Below are 20,080 nucleotides of genomic sequence, written 5' to 3'. Positions count from 1 at the left end.
ATAATAATAATAATAATAATAATAATAATTTTATTTCTATACTGCCATTATATATAAAATACTTTTCCAGTCAGGGTTAAATTTTGGTGTATTCGGGTCTTTTCCCGTGTAAGATTGAAGTATCTTGGGACCTCATCGAAATGTTGCCAAGATAATCTCAATTTTACGTGGGAAAAGATCCAAATACACCAAAACTTGCATGGCAAGATGCAAAGGAGAAAGGAAGAAAGGGTTTATTTGATCTAAAATTGTATGTTGCAGCTTGTTATTTGGTTTGGATGAAATAATAGATATTTCTGAGATATAAAAGATTTGGCCTGCGATTTGAGTGGCATGGATACTTGTATAACAAAGGCAAGGTTAATGTAGATTTCAAAAATCATTATTTTTGATGCTGTATTGGAATATGGAATATATGCAAATCTAGGCTGTGTCATAAGCACTTTTTATAGCTCTCAGCACAAGAAGCATTTTATAGATAGGATACAATAGTCCTACAGTTTTTAACAGATCTAACTAACATGTTACTAGCCTGTTTAGTTACAATTCACCACCCTTGAAAGGCAGGTGACCCTTTCCTAAGTAATGTGATAAGCCAAGGACTGATGCTTTTAGCAGTGTCTTTTGCACATTGTTTTACGTGTTTCCCCCTCCCCTTTGAAATATTTTAGCCACCTTTGAGTTGATAAAAGTGGCTACTTCTACTGCCTAACCAAAGAAGGAAATGCATCACCAAAAACCAAGGACATAAACAATAATTTGCAAAATAAAATTATACTGGCAGACATTTATAAGAGCATGAGTTCATGCATACATATACTGTATCTAACCAAAAGCATAATACATGTCATCATAGCAAAACACCTGTACCAGATGCTAAAATCTGGAATGCTTCTCAGTTTGCTTTTTTAAAGGCTATTTTAGAAACAATTGCAATGATCCAACTCTCCAGTAACACAACCCATTCCATGCTTTTAGCATGCTAAATACAGGAAAAATGATTTTCCATCACATACGAATGAACGATGTCTAAAAACCCTCAGCAGGCGAAGAGTTGCTCTTAGGCACTGGGATCATATTTCTCAATTTGTATACCCTGACACCCAGTTGGTTGAGATTCAAGTTAATAAGCTACTACAGCAATGGGGCTCAGATTATTATTTGTATTCTTTTAAGGTTGGGATTTGCCACCAAGAGTCAGTCTTTTTGATTCTCTTTTCATATTAACATTTGAAATATAAAGATAGACTTGTACATGGCTTTTAGAAAAACTTGCTCTTTTTATACCTTGAATTGGGAGGAAACCCCTACCATCAGAAACTTTGCACTTTCTTATTTTCCTTTCCTTTTTTAAAAAAAATTAACTGTCATTGACAAGCGCTCTAAGTTGTGCACCAGTTGCCTGATGTTAATAGTTTGCTAATAAAAGATCTCTCGTGAAGTACTAAGATACTTCAAGTGCTATTCAGCTGCTTGATTGTCTGAGGCACTAAAAGAGCCTGGTAGTTTAAATAAGAGCCTACAAGGAAATCCATGCTGGAGCAGAAACTCTGCTGTACAGACAATTCCTGAGCTTTGCCGCTCCCTTAGGAAAATACTCAAATCATTCCACAAATATAAACTCAGCAAAGATCAACCAGCACAAAAATGAAATTATGGATGAAAAGATCCTCTGGGCAAGGAAGGGAGAGTCTGGGAATTATAATTGGTGTAGAGGAGTGGCTGTATGGAAGGACAGGCATTCACATAATGTCTTTCTTTGCATAAGCCACAACACTAGTGGAATTGACTAACTGTTTACAGGAAGCCACTTAGCCTATATGACATTCCAGGTTCCTATTTTCTAGGATTGTTGTTCTTGGAAATATATACATTGTCACTTAAAGGCCACATTAACTGCCAAATTATATTATATCCATTATCAGGTCTTGAGCTGTTTTACATCTCCAAAATTTCTTTCTTTTTATAAATACCATTTTACCCATGTTTCCTTTTCATGGCATCTTCCTGCACTTCTCTATTTCTCTATTCATCTATTCATTCATCCATCCATTCATCCACGTAGTGTTTGTACCTGCCTACCTATTTAAATAGTTCTCCTAACAACTTTTTGCTTTTCTTGTACTCCTTCACCTTCTGCCCTTAAAAATATATTAATTATCTGGCAAAAAAAAAAAATCAAGTAAGGTCCAACTACTATAGCACTTTGTTGCAGCAGAGACCAGACCAAAATGTTCTTCCTCTCTTACCTCATTCTCTATATTACTGTATCCTACTAGTATTTTCTTCTTCCATTTCTGTGTACAAGGTTATCTTTGATGTTTCTTTACTATTGAAATTAAACATCCTAAAAGAACCTTGCTAAAAAAAAAACCACCACCCAACAGGAAACCCCAACAGGAATTACCAGATTCCTGGATTTCTGTGCAAGCTCCCTAGAGAAATTGTTAATATGTTCATTTTGGTGAGTCAAGTTTTCCTCATCCCCTTCTCAGGCTATCCAGAGAGTGCCATTTTTGAGGCAACATCATGTGCAATAGCAATATTTCCGATTACTCTAACCAGTTATTGTATTAAATTAACTAAAAATTCTGGGAGAGTTTTTATTGTTCATTATTAGCTGAACAATAAAAACTGGGTTGACTTGATTTGGCTGTCGATGTCATCAGAAAATACTTAAGCCCTTGTTTGGCTCTTGCACATCAATTTTAAGGAGATGGTAGCGATGGAAAGATAGAGATACCTTGACAAATTCTGCAACCTTCATCTCCTACCATCTCAATTTAGCCCCAATCATGATCAGTAGTTCCCTTTTTTCTTTTCTTTTTTTTTTTAAACAAAAGGAATTTACTCAATATTTTCCATTTTAAATAAGATAGTTTTCCTTGATTAATATTACTTTCAGATTTCTGGTAACTACATGGACAAGTCCATGAAATTTTCTTGGGAATGTTTTTTTCAGAAGTGGTTGCTGTTGCCACCTTTTCGGACTAAGAGAGAGCATGTGACTGGCCAAATTCACATAAATGGCATAGGGTCTGAAAGACCAGAAAAGAAGCTTGGTTGAAACCATGAAGATGAATATCTGCACTGCAATACTTTGCAGCATCTTCTACTTGCAGGATATGCTTGAGAAATACATCCAGCCCTTGAGTAGGACCTTTTCGATAAGCAGTTCTTGGATTTCATAATAGTGGTATCACTAGCAAAGCTTGGGCAAAGCTTGTTCAACATCGCTTTTATCTTGTTATTTGTCATCTTCTTAACTTGCAAGATTTGCACATTGCCTAGCAGGCATCCTCTGATGAAGACATTTTCCATGACTCTAATGTGTGCAGGAAGATAATGCAAGCTAGAAATTAACACAGCGGAAAAAATAAGGTGGTTTTTTAATTTGTTTGGTATGTAGAATATACAGAGAGATCCATTAAATTAATTCTTTATTGTAGGTTCAGTTAATTCAGGTATTCATTATAGTCCAGACTGCATAGCCAAAACATGGAAATACTTAGGGCTGCAGTTTTTGAAATGTTTAATAATGTGGTTGTTCAGTGTTTCTTTAATAAACTTTTAATTGTCAAATATTATTAACCAACATGTTCTAATTCATACTTCACATGGTTTTTCTCTCATTCTCAAATTGTTTTCATATTCTGGCTAAATATACAAATGGATATCTTCCAAATGGACAAAACAAAATTGCCAATGCATCCAAAAGGAAGTGTTTCAAAACATTTCTCTCTGCCCATAGTCCAGAGGTGGGTTCCAGCAGGTTCTGACCAGTTCTGGAGAACCGGTAGTGGAAATTTTGAGTAGTTCGGAGAACCGGTAAATACCACCTCTGACTGGCCCCACCCCCATCTATTCTCTGCCTCCCGAGTCCCACCTGATCTGGAGGAAATGGGGATTTTGCAGTAACCTTCCCCTGGATTGGGGAGGAAATGGAGATTTTACAGTATCCTGCCCCTGCCACACTCACAAAGCCACACCCACAAAGCCATGCCATTCCCACAAAGCCATGCCACATCCACAAAGCCGCACCCATAGAACCGGTAGTAAAAAAAAATTTGAAACCCACCACTGCCATAGTCACCAGGAATTAGGCAGTGAATAAATGTAATAAATTATTATTATTATTTTATTAGGACTGCAGAAGCTTCTCATCTTGCTGTTTTTCTCACAGGAGTCTGCAACACTCTTTAGGGATGCATTCATTTTCAAGAACATTTAAATGATTTTCTAGAGTATGTTTTTCCTTCAGCAGTCATAGCTGATACAGATGGCAACTGAAAGCAGAACAGAATTGTCTGTCCTTCTTCTTTCCTTTTGTTTTTCATCTGCTTTGTTGAAAGATATTTCTTTTTGATCATTTGAGCAGTCTAGTGCCCATTTTAAAAAAATGAAAGGTGCATTGCAAAAAAAAAATCAGTCAATTTTTACTTCATACTGTTGTATGAACTTGGAGTCTCTAGAGACACCAGAAATTGCCTTGGGGGCCAGTAGACAGCTGTGGTCATGGATGACTCATGGATGATCCACCTCTGTTAGAAATGAAACTAATGTGAAAGAGAGCAGAATTATAAATATTAAGACTTAATTATAGAGTGTGCCATTTTGTTTTGCTTTGGGTGTATGTCTATTCATGATATGTATAATTTTATATGCTGTTAAAGATAAGAATCTTAGCCGTTGTATTTACTAATGCTTCAGAGCCCATAACTTGAAAGGGTTTGGTTAATCATCATTCTGAATTAAAGCATACAGTGCTATCCCTACCTTTAAATAAAAAAAAAATCAAGTGAGTCAGTTGCTCACTCAGTCAGCTGACAAATTTTGAGAGGTAAAGTAAGAGAAGATGTGCCCCATTCCATTGACCTGGAGCCTCCTAAACTATCACCAGTTATCTGATACAGGGATGGATGTCTTCTGATCCCCATGTTGAAAAAAAATTAAACTGCTGGTCCAGTTAGCTTTTTTACATGCACTGGGGAAGGATCCTCTTGACATTTGTCTTGGGAAACAAAATGTTTGAGATCAAAGTAAATCAATTCTCTGTGCCTTTTCACTTGGTGTTTAACTATCTCTGTGTGTATAGGAAGTAGAAGACAAGGAAGTGTTTGATCAGTTTGTGGTATGTTATTCTGACCAATAAAACTATGCCTTATCCAGTAGTATATTACAGTACCTATGAATTTTACTTTCTGTCCAGCTCCATAACTTTATGTTCTGGTCTTCATTCAGAAGCCATCAGTTTCTGTGCTACAGCTACTTCTGATCCCATAATTCCTGCAATCTTCACTGTAGATCCATTTCAACAAGGGTGGGCAACCCCCAAGGATTCAAGTAACTCCAAACATTTTGCACACCTCAGACTTTTGAAATTTGGGAAGACGCCTTATATTTTAAGCTGTAATATAAAGCCAAAATATGCAAATCTCATGCTACTTAGTATTCTGGTGATAGGAAGTATTTTCTGTTAAGCCAGTTTAGTGGAACAAGCCTTGATTTTTCCCAGACGTTCTCCAAAGCATTAAGAACATCTTGCTTTTCCCAACACTTGATTTCTTTTTCATTGGCATAGAGCAAAATGGGTGAGCTCCAAAGCTAAGATTGTTACATTTTCTTGTGTCATTATAAACTTCATCCATTGGAAACTCTGCTTTCAAGTATGATGCTGATTACTTTCCTATTCTCTGGATACCTGAGGAGAGATTAGAATAAGGGGTATGCATTAATTTATATGCATCTATGGCCCATAACAAATGGAGTGGTGATGAGGATGACAATGGCGATGATGAAAACAAAAAAGGATGACGATGATGACAATGATGATATGCTGATATTTATCTTGCTGAATCAGTTTCATGAGCTGCCTTGCAGGCAAGTTGATGACCTAAATTTAGGGTGAATGAAGAATGTCATTTTGCAATGCTTATTAAATGTGCTTTGTCAGACAGCTGACACTTCAGTATTCCCCAGAATTGACTAAATTACCTTTCAGGTTTGGTCAGCAAAGCCTTTATTAGGAACAAAGTGATTTGACTATTCAATAGCTAGGATTTGCATAACCTGTAAATTAATCTGCTTCCTTCATGTGCTATTCTAAAATTTAGCATTTTAATGCTGTACAATTTAACTGCCTATTTTTTGTTTGCTTTTTTTTTCATACTTAAAATGGAAAGGTTCTGATAAATAGCCATAAGTGAAGCATGTTAATTGCAGGAAAATTTATTTTGGAGTAGTCTCAAGATGAGTTTTAATGATTAATGTTATCGTTGTGAACCAGTTTGTCTGAAAAGGATGCATCAGACTTCTGAAGCACTATAACTTCATAAAAGGTAAAGATATTCTTTAAAAATTTCAGATTGCAATTATATTTTTTTGAAGCTAAAATAGTGAATTTCACGCCTATAAGCTGCACCTAACAGTGGTAGGTTGCTACCATTGCCCCGGTTCGGGTAAACTGGTAGCAGTGGTGGCAGGAGACTCCGCCCACCTGCCCGGATGTCATCAAATGCACTCTGTGCATGCGCAGAAGCTTCTGTGCATGCGCAGTAGTGGTGTGCACACGAGCGAACCAGTAGCAACCGTAAGTGAAACCCACCACTGGCACCCAACCCACAAATCCTCCCCTACATATGAAGGCCTCAGTTGGGATCACTCACTTTCATTATCCATTATCCCTTCTCCTCAACTTTGAAAAGCTGTTGTTTCAGAGTAAAAGATTTATCTATTCAACTTTCTATCCCCTCCAAGATTGTTGAAATGTCCGCAGCAAGTTCCACAAAGAGAACAGGATAGAATAATGGTCAGTTTTATTTTTTTTAATCTTCCTTTTATGATTCCCTACAACAATATCCTTTGGGGAAATCGTAATTTGCAAAATGCTGGCTACTGTACTTAATCAGCATCACACACATACACAAAAGGGGCAGAGCTGAGGCTGTGACCACACCTCTCATCATCTAGATTTTTTGAAGCTAAAATAGTGAATTCCATGCCTATAAGCTGCACCTAACAGTGGTAGGTTTCGCCCTGTGGTCATCATGGAATCTCAGCACTGACTTTGCCTTTTCACTGAAATGATATCTTGGTCAACATTTGTACTGAATAAGCCACTTATGCCACAAGATTCCGTCGTCTCAGCAAATGTCTGAAAATAAAAATATGTAAAAGCAGGAATATGCTTTGCTTCAAATTACATTATTTCATATTTATCTTGAACTACATTTGCCATTTTATTCTCCAATTTTGAAGTGATTTCTATAAAACATTCTACTGCCTGCTTTGGTTGTACACAGTTATATGTTTTGTGACCCTTTTTTCAGTCCTTCAAACTCCCTATATCTATGTCTATTAATGTACAGAATAGTTTTCTTTTCATCCATCCATTCATCAATCAATCAATCAAACAATGTCATAAGGTCACTATTAAAGAAACAAAGGTCTGCTATATTTGGTCACTTAGCAGTTTAAGAAGCTAGAGTAAGATGACTCTGTCATTTTGGATTTTGCTCAACTTCTCATTCTTCCTTCTTGAGTTAAAGTCATTATTTTTTGCCATCAGTTTCTGAATTCTTTCTAGGAGTCTACATGAAAATTCATGTAGATATTTCCCTTAAGGCTATTATAGTTAGATTGCAAAAATGCAGATGGCCACTAAATGGCATCAGATACATAAAGTTCTAATTGCTTGTTGCCACCTACCAGTAATCCAATTTTTGTACCCTGATGTTGTTTGTACTCTCAAGAAATGTAAATTACTATTTGTGAATCAAAACACAAATGAAGAATGCATGCAATAAAATATTTTCAATGTTGCTCCCCAAAAATGGTGACTAAGAATGTTGATCCCCTGAGACTGAGAGTTACATTGTTCCTAATAATCAGTTTTTGAATTTTCTTTTGTTATTTATGGAATCATGGAAACATTGTGGCAACCCCAGTTTTAGTTCCCATCTTCATGTTGCTGGGTTCATCTTATTTCTAGGCATGAGAAAGCAAGCAATTAAAGGCGTATTCCCAAAATTCTAAGATCTTTCTCTTCATTCTGCTCATTTGGGGAAATGCACCAACAATTTCTTCTAGGTAAAAGCTGAATAAATCAATGGATTGGATCCAAAGTTAATCAGTGAAATCAATGGGCTCAAGTTATTCAAGATTATAGTCAATTATTAGGACCTGTTTGTACCACAGGCTTAACTGAGTGGAGGTAACAAACCTTTTTGAACAACAAATCCCAGTCAGCAGATACATAGCAGGTAGTTGGGTTAATTTTAGATCCTGTATCTCCAAGGGAACATAGACCAGATGGTTAGCTGTCTTTTCCTGCTGCTAGCACAAAATCTTAGTGTCCTTTTAAACAAAATCTGAAAATCTGTTATTCTGCACATTTTAGGAGGTAGTGGTGTGAAACAAGGGAAAAAAGGGAAGGAGTGGTAAGTGCAGTTTCTTGCATCTGCTGTTGTGTTGACTCCAATATGGCTATTGTACATTTGTTTTTAGCCAATTTTTTTTAAAAAGGATGAAAAGTCAGGAAGTGATAACTTTGCAAAAACCCGAAGCTAACAGGCTGCTCTGTTTTCACCAGGCATCTGTGAACTGCAATCCCAGGGCCTGAGGATCAGTATTTCAGCCAGAATAGTGTGAAAGGTAGATAGGAGATCCTGAGACCTGAATGAACCATTATAGTAACCATAAATGGGTTTCAACTCCTTGTCCCATCAAAAAACAAGCAGCTCTCGATCCCATCTGCTGTATGGGTGGTAGAGAAAGACATGAGTCTTGAACCTTTCTTCTGCTACATACATGGTTTGTACATTAGACTTTGCACTTGCTAGATTTCTTCACTAACAACTTTTCTTGTATCTGTAGTAAAACTAGTTTATCAAGGGCCATGTCCTTGAATTTCTGCCTGAAAGACTTACTTTGAGCATCAGTCTAGTATGAAAGATAACTCCTGTTTCCCAGTTCTGGAAACACAGTGACTATATGTATGGAAACCAATTGATTGTATTATGGCCTATATTCTGTTCTATATTAATAGACATGTGTATTCTAAGTTTCTTGTTAATTTACAAGATAAATATCCATATATTTTGTACAGGTGCAAATATATTACAGTTTATATCTTTTTGTTATTCTTAGTCAAGGAACTGATATGCTATGAAAGTCTTAAGCTACTTTTTTTTCTTAAGGTGACTTGATGGTTGGTCTTATTAATGTGTTTTACTTTTGATAAGAAAAGACACATCTAATACACACAGGACTTTGATGTCAACAAGAGCAAAGCAGATTTATTTTGGACATTTTTGTTGTTTTCAGTGGTCAGAGGATAGGCAACCACGGCACTGATACTTATTAGGTAAAAAACAATGCTATGTTGCAGAAAAATGGGAAAGACTCAGCAGGAGATAGTGGAGTGGACGCCCTCACATCCGCTTTGAAAATACCATGGGATAGTAAAGCGACAGAAGGTTGAAAGAAATATCAGGAATGCTTCATTGGGGGCAAGGGACCCTCTGTGCCTTCTCCTGCAGTTGTCTGAAGATAAAGAGAAACAAGATGAAATTACTAGAAAGAAAGAGATTCCAGCGCTACTGTACATAAGTGCTCAAACCAATAGAAAATTTCAGACAGTTTAAGTAACATGCAATATATTTTGGAACCTCCCAACATCCATACAAGAAGACTCAACTGGGTGTGGCTGGTTTGAAGTTAGGGGACTGAAAGAAAACTGTTTTCAAATACTGCCGTCCTTGCTCTTGATATGTTTCAGGAAATTTACTGAAGAGAGTGTTTTCATGGCCAGTATATTTTCCATCAGTTGTCATTCAGTTCAGAGAAAGATACTGTTACAAACAGATGGGAGTTTTAAGATATTCAAAAGGCTAAAGTGGACCATACCCAGAAAGGAGAAAGGAGGTGTATGTGAATGCCACCTTGTTCGCCATACAGCCCTTTCTCTTATGTCCTATAGGCTTCCTGCTTCACATCTATTTATGGAACTCTTTCCATAGGGCTTTTTCAATAATGCTGCTATTGTCATAGCTGGAGTTAAAAAAATACTTGCGTTTAACAACAATATTTTTAGTCATTCTTATGGGACCATCTCGCTGTTTTTGAAAAAACAGGTATTTATATTTTTCGTATAATTTTTCAGCCTTGTTTGCTGTTGGCACATGTTTTAAGATTTTAAGGTTTCCCCTTTTCACTGTATTTCATTCTTTAGACTTGAAAAAGGAAGTGTCTTGTTAGATCTATCAAGTCTAAACTGAATTAGTAAGTATGAGTGCAGGTGCTTGCTGTATGAAATTTTCCTGCTTCATAAATGTGAATGAAGAAATTAATTAAATTAAATGGTTAACTCCTTGCTGGTCTTCAAATTTATTTTCCATGAAATAAATGAAAAATAGGTTTTAGTTTGGAACTGACTGAAAGCCTTCAGATGGGAATATTTGTCTTTACAGGGTGATTTACAACTGGAACTAGAATTTCCATTGCAAAGCAAAGTAGTTGTTCAATGCTTGCATCCAATACTATGATATATTTCCCCATGATTGTTAAGCAAATCACTGCATTGTTGAGCGAATCGTGAGATTTTTAAACAAATCCAGCTTCCTTTATTGGCTTTGTTCATCAGGAGCCATTGGGAAGGATGTAAATGGTAATCATATGATCCTGGAATTTTGCAATCATTGTAAATTCATGCCAGTTGCCAAGCATCCCCCCCAAAAATTCACATGACCATGGAGATTCTGTGACAGTTATAAGTACCAGGATTGCTCATAAGTAACTTTTTTCAGTGCCATTGTAACTTCAAATGGTTGTTAAATGAATGGTTGTAAGTTGAGGAATACCTATACATTGCTTCATTTAATTCAACAAGTTGCATCAGAGATTATAGTTATGAATTATTGCACCCAGTTCTAGTCTTTCAACTATATTCTTATACAACCTACAGCTCAAATTTCTTGAGGTTTCATCTCTGACATTTTACTCAGGCCTTGACCTAGGACATGACATAGATGACAAAATCCCTCCCTGTTTTCACCCTTTTTTTCAAACAAGGAAAAAAAATGCTTCTGACCTCATATTCATGTGATCTAGTGATGCAAATGGCCTGCATGGCATGAATGGGTCACATAAGTGTGGGATGTCCGAGCTTCATTGGATCTTGAGGATGTACTGCTGGTTCTATTGACTCCTCCACCACCACTGTAGAGGGGAGAGAGAGAAAAATGATAAGGACTTAAAAACAAATCATTCACTAGAAACCAATATTCAGCAACAGACACCCAACCAACAGCTATCAGCTGTTTTCACATCTAATTAGAGAGATCATTAGGTGAAAGCAAGAATTTCCTGAACTTCTTGGCATCCGCTAAAAGAGGAGGATCTCAAAGGACATTCTTCTTTTCTTGCTACAGAAACTTAAGTGAACTAACAATTCCAGCTTACAAAATTTGCCTTGCAGCCTACTGAAAACTTTGTTTTCATTCAGGAATTTTGTCAGGACACTTGTCCAAGGAATAGAAGCAAAATATACAGTATCATGTTTCAAAGCAATGCCTGGAGATTTATCATTCATCTCTTGTTGGATCCATTATGCCAGAAACCCAAAATAGAATCACAGAATTATAGATGGTAAGGGCTGGTAGATATCTTGGAGACTGATTAGTCCAAACCTTTTCCCAAAGCAAATCTATTATTGCAGCTTCCTTGTCAGATGGATCTTGTCAGAAACCATCCAGTTTCCCAGTAGTATCTTGAGGTCTTTCCCACTTACCTTTAATCACTTCAGAGGTGGGTTTCAGCAGGTTCTGACCAGTTCTGGAGAACCAGTAATGGAAATTTTGAGTAGTTTGGAGAACCAGTAAATACCACCTCTCACTGGCCCCGCCCCCATCTATTCTCTGCCTCCCAAGTCCCAGCTCATCAGGAGGAAATGGGGATTTTGCAGTAACCTTCCCCTGGAGTGTGGAGGGAATGGAGGTTTTCCAGTATTCTTCCCTGCCATGCCCACCAAGCCACGCCCACCAAGCCATGCCATGCCCACCAAGCCACACCCACAGAACCCATAGTAAAAAATTTTGAATCCCACCACTGAATCACTTGCAAACGTGCCCCGGCAACATCATATATCTGCTGTGTCCCCTTGATGCTGCCTTCTTCTTTTCTCAAACCTGTCCATTACGTTCTTAGGTGTACCCGTGTTAAAGCACTATTTTCCTCTAATTTAAACACTATCTAAGGGTAGTTTCAAAGTGTATAGAGTCTGTTCGGCTTTGTTACCCATTACTGTGGAGGAAGACAGGTGACCTTGGTGAATGGGAATAAAGACCATCATGGCAAGATAAGGATTATCAGTGATAACAGAAAATTCTAAGCTGCTAGTAGAATTTTTTGCTCTTTCATAAAGACTGCAGATTGCTTTCGATATCACAAAAATCAAAGAGCTAGTTGGCTTAAGACGAAACAGGCTGCCCAAGATACATATATGAATAAGAGTAGAAATCAGGGGCAACAGCTGTGGATTGGTTAAAAAAACTGGATGTGATTATGTGACCATCATCTTGAATTTAGGAGTCCCCTCTGTCAATCCTGCTGGTTGGAATCTATACATTTTTCCATATCTAACCTGTCTGCCAGCCTAACAACATAATAATATTGTCAGGCACCAATCATTCATTCTCTCAGAAAACATTTCCAAACTTTAGAAGCATGGTCATTTCCCTATTCTAGATTGCGGAATTGACCCCTGAAAAGAGTAAAGATGAGGAGACCACCCTCCAAAAGTTATCTGGAGCCAAGACAAAGAAGGAATAAGGACCACATTTAAACAAGTTATTTAAATGTGATCCTTATGGTATTTAAAACTATATCTAAATACTTCTAAGTTAATGCATTTATGTAATATCTTGCAACATCAATCATTCAGTGGCAATTTTTGGAGACCACACTCCCTGATATTGGTGGCCATAGGTGCTCTGGGTCTCCCCTTGTGTAATATTGCTATAAATGGAAGAATGATAATTTTTTTCTAAAACAACAATATGGTACAACTGAAATTTCCCCATTCATAGGTCACCCTGTACTAGCACTTCTGCATAAAGAACACCAAGTGTGAATATATATGTCCCAGGATAATCTGCAGGATCCAACCTAGGTCAGTCACCGGAACCAGAGGTTTAGTCATCCAAGCTTTCAGACTCATGCTAGAGGCCATCTTCAGGGAACTTCTCTGCTAGACAGAAGTTCCCTGAAGATGCTAGAGCCTGAAGATGGGCTCCAGCATGAATATAAAAGCTCAGATGATCAAACCTCTATTCCTGGTGATGACCCAGATTGGATCCTGTAGTACCAAGTCTCCCCAATTCACCAAGTGCCAATCATCTGGGTTAGTCTACTATTTTATTTTAACTAAAACTTCCATTCAAGGGTTTATTGGGAACCCATCATTTCTAGATGCTACTTACACAATGTCATGCTGTCCCCCTTCCAGTAAGCCACGGTAGGTGGCAATCTCTTTCTCCAAGCGGCTTTTGACATCCAAGAGCTCTGTGTAGTCATGGTTTTGGCATTCCATCTCTGACCGCAGTTCTGCCAACTGCTGTTCCAGACAGGAGATGCGCTCCTGGAGCTCAGCTAAGTGACTGTTATAGCGAAGCTCAGTTTCACCCAGGGAAGCTTCCAGGGTGTCCCTCTGACAAATGGAAGAGAACACAATCATTGTTAAAAGGGTGAGGTGGGGTGTTAGGGTTTAAAGGGATGCTAAGAATTTGCAAAAGTACAACATGAAGCTGAATGAAAGGTTTAACCTGTTTCTTAAAGGATCACAGAGAGAGCAAAGAACTTTTTTTAATCACGTAATTTATGCAACCTAGCAACTGCTTTGATTGTGATCATATCTGCAATCTCCAGTTTCTGCTTCCATCATCCCCCCCCCACCTGCTTTCTCCATTTTAGCAGAAATGAAATGGAGCTATGGTTAATAATTTATGGATTATTGCATTTATGTCTCATTTTTTCTCTGGCAGGTCAAGGCTGCATATTTGAGGATCTAGTTTTAGGACAGAGCCTGGGGATTAGGTCCCATATCCTGGCAATGAGAGAGAATGACTAACATAAAGTGGGTTTTGCATATACATGATGCAGCAATGCTCTGTCTGCTGCAGTTTATGCCATCCAAGTGCCTGCAACTCTTTGGGTCTCTTACCAAGCTGCACTGGGCATCATATTCAATCTCCAGGGCTTGTAGTTGGCGTCTTAATTCAGTGACCTTGTTGTTGCTTTCTTCAATCTCCTGACTGCTGGTACAGACATCACGATTCACCTCCTCAATCTGGAAGGCATAAAATTTAGAGAGATACATAGCTGAGCAATATATACAGTTTAACTCTCAAGTTAATCCTACCAAAGAAGGTTTCACAAAAAAATTCCAAGGAGGATTTGGACTGACTGACTGATTGACTGACTGACTGGCTGACCTATTATCTATCTATCATGATCATCTGTAAGGTGTAAGAGTTTAGATGGGGAAGAAAAAGTTCAGTTTCAACCATAGTGGTTTGGGGTTCAGGAATCAACCATTTCCAGAGATTTTCTGCTTTGATGGGGTTGTACTTCCAAAATAGATTTGGTTTACAACCTGGGAGTCATCATCACCTTCTATTTGGACTTCTGCTATGTGTTTTCTGCCTTTAAAGACCACTCAGCAACTGCAGCTTATCAAGGTATGGCTTATCTTGGTAAGACTTGTTGACACCTCTGCTTTTCTAGTTACATCATTTACTATTGGCTTCCAGATGCAATTCAAAGTGCTGGTTATGACCTATGAAGCCTTTCATGGATTCATTTACAGAACCATCTTTCTCCAATTAAGATTCAGCAGAGTAATCAAAAGCTTTTATTATTATTAGCAAAAAAATCTACAAAACAATGCTATCTTATATGACCTCATAGATGTTGGGATTCAATTCCCATGCTATTTGGTGAATATGAGAGTTGGTCAAGCACACCTGATATATTCCAGGTTAAGAAAAACTGATATTTCACTTACCTTGGATTCATACCATGCCTCTACTTCCTTGCGGTTTCCTTCAATCATTGATTCATATTTGCATCTCATCTCCTCCAGGATTTTCTTAAGATCTGGCCCAGGACAGGCATTCACTTCCACACTGACATCTCCAGAGGTCTGGTTCTTCAGGCAGGTAATTTCCTACTCAAAGAAAAGAAAGTACTTGGCATCTAGATATTTCTTTTCCTGCTCAAACCACCTTAATCGAAGTGAACTTTCTAACAACCTGGTTAACCAAAATTGATGAAAACTATAAAAGGCAAATCAATTTCAAAGAGGCAAGCTATATTGCTTCTGGGGCTGTAGCAGTCCCCCTGTTTAAAACATGCCGATGGCATTGATGATGCAAATGAAAGGAAGAATCTGCAGATAATTTCTCTGGGGATATATTGCTGTTCAGTTGAAAGATTTCCTGCAGTGATTGAAAGGGCATCTAGCTGGCCCAGTTTTGAACTAAGGAAGACTTGTGACCCTGTAGCTCTCTGATTGTTGTTGGAATACAATTTCCATTATTGTCCCAAAGATGCTTTTTCAAGAAGCAGCTGGGCTTTCTAGTTTTTCTTTAAAGAAGTTTCACTTCTCATCCAATAAGTTTCCTCAGCACTGAAGCTTCTTGGATGAGAAGCTAAACATCTTCAAAGAAAAACCAGAAAGTCCAGCTGCCTCTTGAAAAAGCACCTTTGGGGCAACCATGACCTGGATGACTGAAAATCTCACAGACATTTCCATTATTGTTTCTCCTGAATGGCTGAATTTGATAGGCATTAGTCCAACAACATCTTTCAATTTTTGTCCTAGAATACACATATACACAGACATATGAATACAAAATATTGTCCCCTTCCCCAACTAGTTTATCTGTGCAAATTGTTTGCTAGAGGCTTTTTATTGCCATGCAAGCAATGGTAAATATTAGTGTTTGAGAGTCCTTGGTACCCTCTGAGCTTGGTTGTTTTCTTGCTGATGTTTCATTACCCAAACTAGGTAACATCACTAGGCAAAGTAGGTAAAAAACGTCAGTGGTTTTTATTAGTGTTTTTTTAAGTAGAACTCAAATTGTGCATTTTTAAAATACCAAAAAAATACTTGCATTTTTGAAAAAGGTACATAAAATGCTATGAATTTTTAATGGACAAAAAATAGTGAAACAATAACTTCACTTTAATAATGCTAATTTATTATTTTCCCAGCATTACATACATACATACATACATACATACATACATACATACATACATACATATATATGTATATATATATATATATATATGCAGAATGCAGTGGTACCACCAGGTGTTGCTAATTCTTGAACTACACTGAGCAAATAACAGTGCATGATGTGTACAAGTATACTATATTAGTGAAATGGCAAGATCCTTAGTTGTCATGTCCCCATTAGCAAAATTGATCAAATATTTATTTCAGAGGTTTTAGTTAATGTTCATCTTTGTAAACTTCATTTAATGATTATTCTTTGCAATATGGATATTTTTGCTGGATAGAATTCAGTAAAATTGTCTATCCTCCTAGCATAGAGGTGATGAAATTGTGAACCTCCATTCAATGCTTAATTGCAGCAGTTGCAATCAGATGGTTATTTGTGAGGAATTAATTTAGTTCAGTGACACTGCTTTGTGTTTTTCAACCTTGGACACTTGAAGATGTACAGATATCAACTCCCAGAATTCCCCAGCCAGCCATTTCGTTAAAAATCCATGGCTGGGAAACATTGATTTAGAGGTCTATAGCTTCTAACTCTGACCCAGGAAGAAGTCTACTGACTTTTTTAATAAAGTAATTATTATTTTCCACGATGCATTTAGATTTTATTGAATGAGGAAATGATCACCCTCACCTCCTCATGGTTTTTCCTTAGGCAGCATAGTTCATCTTGCAGGTTCTCACATTGTATATCCAGATCAGATCGGCAGGCAGTCAGCTGATCCAGGATTTGATGCAGTCCATTGATATCAGCCTCCACATTCTGACGGAGGCAGCATTCTGTCTCATACCTGAGCCATAAGGGAAAAAAGAAAAGGAACGAAAGTTTTGCTGGTTGGCTTATAGGCCAAGGGAAATTTGCAGAATTTATCCAATCAGTTCAGTACTACAGAATTTCTTGGATTTTAAATATCACCCTCCCCATATAATGGGAAAACACATCTCATATTAGGCAACCTTTAGATAGAAATACAGAAAGATACCAAATAGTCAATAATATGTCATTGCTAAAATCAACTTATTCTAGGCATATTGAACTGTATTTTCTCTTCCTTGTCCTACAGCAGCCTTTACCAATTCTGATGAACCCCAAGTTTGTGAATTTCAGCTCCCAGAATTCTCAATAATAATCATATTGCCTAAGGTATTCTGGAAATTGAGTCCCATAAATCTGAAGCATTTCTAAGTTAGATAAAACTGTGGTACCACAGAAGTTAACACCCAAAAATAGAGAATGGCAAGATTCTTCTTCTCCCCTTATTGCCTGAAATAAAAGACATTCTCCTCTAAAAGCCTTGACCCACAGTGTCCATCAAGGCAATTCCATAAGTAGCCCTGCACTTTCAGTAAAACAAATATTTTCTAGAACATCTGCACTTAATTTACTGAAAAGTACTCACTTGGATCTGAAATCATCAGCAGTCAGTTTGCTGTTATCAATGCACAGAAGAAGTTTGTTATTCTCCACACTTGCACAGATAAGCTGGATAAATTGGGGGGGGAAGGAATACAAGTCCATTGGTGAATCTACATTGATTTTGCCTTTCATATAAAGTTCTAGCATTAAGATTTAGCCACCTATATCAGATGTTCATTGAAGTAACATAAGCTTATAGATACATGCTCATTTACATCTGAATTGTCATTTGAAAGCATGAAAGAATAATCAAGCAAGCCCGTCAGTAGGAATCCTCTACAGTTTGTAAATTATTGGAAGTGGTGACCAAAATGGAGTTAATTCATAGCTAATTTCCTCCTCTTCCAAAGATCAACTTGTATAACTTGGGGGTGCCTTTAATTTTTCCCCTTGGTGACTGCTTCCATGCAGAAAATTGATTAGATATTGCATTTCATGATGACTTTGTACCATGCTAGCAAGACAATCTTGAATTACTAAAAGGTTCACTAGCTCAGCATGTCAACATGATACAGTAGGAGCAGCATCTATAGATAAACTTAGAGTGCTACCTAATATAAATAATCCTTTGATAGTCCTTTGAAATAAAGTTTCTTATTTCTGCATTCATTTGTAGAATCCAAATTACAGAATAATGTGGAAACATCACCAAACCCTTACCACCATTATTTTGGGGAAGCAAACTGTCTACACAGTTTAGAATGTAAGAACATGTTTAACAAAATTTAATGATGATCAGAAGAATAAACTGACTATTAGAAATCAGCAAAATAAGTTTATGGCATTGTGAACTTTAATTAAGCAGGAATGCTTATTACCTGCAATTGTCCCAAACAAATGCATGTGAAAATTATGAAAAAAATTGATTGAGAATTGGCATCTACCTGGTTTTTAAGATCTTCAATTTGCTGATGGTAATGACCATAGTCCTTTGGTTCACACAGAGGGCCTTGCTTGGCATAAAATTCTCTGATTCGGCACTCAAGCTCAGCATTTTCCTCTTCCAGGCATCGAACTTTGTCTAGATAGCTGGCCAGGCGATCATTGAGGTTCTGCATGGTCATCTTCCCATCCAGATTAGAGAAAATACCTCCACAAACAGGTTCTCCAATCAATCCAGCAACTGCTCCAGGATTAGTTACCATACCACCCATGCCACCAACAACACCAGGGTGAGCCATGCCACCTACCATGCCAGCAGGGACACCTCCAACCACTCCACAAGGAGCACCAACCATAGTAGCATGAGGGGCACCAACTACACCACCCATGCCATTAACCACAGCAGTTGGTATGCCACCATGGGCACCACCTACTACACCACCAGGAATACCACCTACCATACCTACATGGCCACCACCAGCACCACCTACCATACCATTTCTAGCAGCAGAATTCCCCATGTGAGACGTGGCTACAAAGCTACTATTTGTCCCAGCATGTCCACCACCAACAAATGCCCCACTGCAGCTGCCAGTTGAGAAATGGCTTCTCCCCCCAAGATGACTCCGTCCGGAGAAGTTAGCTCTTTCATTGCCTATCCCACAAGAAGTATATCGGCTAGAGCCAACAGAAGAAACCCCCACTCCAAGATTGCAGCTCCCACTGCTGTTTCTCCCAGCTGTTAGGACCGTGTGTCTTGGACCACAGCTCATAGTGGCAGAGAAGTTCTTTAATGCTAAGCTGAAAGCAAGAGGCACCACTTGACACAAAGTAAGACTGCTGAATCCACTACCCACTTATCTCTATTTATACTTTTTTCAAAGGGTGTCACCTCTTCTGCCAGAGCTCTTTTCTGGGGTTCTCCCCACACCCCCTTCTAAACTCATAATACAGGATGCTGTAATTATTCAGACCAAAGCTAAATTCCCAAAGGCAAGGTGCTGGCAGATGCAATGGGTTTCAAAGAAGACGCTGCATATGTCAGCAGCTCCCTGGGAAAAAAAAATAGGAAGATAGTGTGTGTGTTTTTCTGAAGTATAGTTGGCAACAAACAGAAATGCTGCAATGAATAATAGCCTCTTTTGCCTGCAAGAGGAAACAATTCTTTACGAATCCAACCTCATTATTTTCCTGAAACTAAAATGTAGACTCATGCCATTTAAGCCTGAGGTAAAATTCAACCTGAGTTAAGCCAAAAGTCCTCATGAACTTCTCATTTAAAAGTATTGTATGCTTTCAAAGTCCTCTCTTTTTTTTTTCTTCACATTTTTGACATTTCATGAGAGGGCCAGCATAATGTAGTGGTTAAGATGCTGGATTTGGGCCAGAAATAATCCAATTTAAATTTAGCTGTTGAAATTACCTTTGGGCCAGTCACTTTCTAAAATTAAGAGGCAGCTTCACATTACTCCTGTTGC

General features: G+C 37.9%; 1 protein-coding gene across 1 annotated transcript; it reads right to left on the bottom strand.

Annotated features, from left to right (window-relative positions):
• Positions 1–9,269: 9,269 nt before the first annotated feature.
• LOC117664627 (keratin, type I cytoskeletal 19-like) lies at positions 9,270–19,705 on the bottom strand. The gene is made up of 8 exons (XM_034415741.3): positions 18,605–19,705; positions 17,704–17,786; positions 16,938–17,094; positions 15,062–15,223; positions 14,219–14,344; positions 13,479–13,705; positions 11,090–11,217; positions 9,270–9,543 (listed from the first exon to the last, which is right to left on the bottom strand). Exons 1-7 carry the CDS (start codon positions 19,373–19,375, stop codon positions 11,106–11,108), a joined length of 1,638 nt encoding a protein of 545 aa, XP_034271632.1. The 5' UTR covers positions 19,376–19,705; the 3' UTR covers positions 9,270–9,543; positions 11,090–11,105.
• Between the last annotated feature and the right edge of the window lie 375 nt (positions 19,706–20,080).

The sequence above is a fragment of the Pantherophis guttatus genome, chromosome 4 (genome assembly GCF_059756535.1).
Source record: "Pantherophis guttatus breed Tessera chromosome 4, ASM5975653v1, whole genome shotgun sequence".
In the NCBI taxonomy this organism is placed as follows: Eukaryota; Metazoa; Chordata; class Lepidosauria; order Squamata; family Colubridae; genus Pantherophis; species Pantherophis guttatus.
Note: the sequence above shows the minus strand (reverse complement) of the source record. Positions and strands in the feature narration are given on the sequence as shown.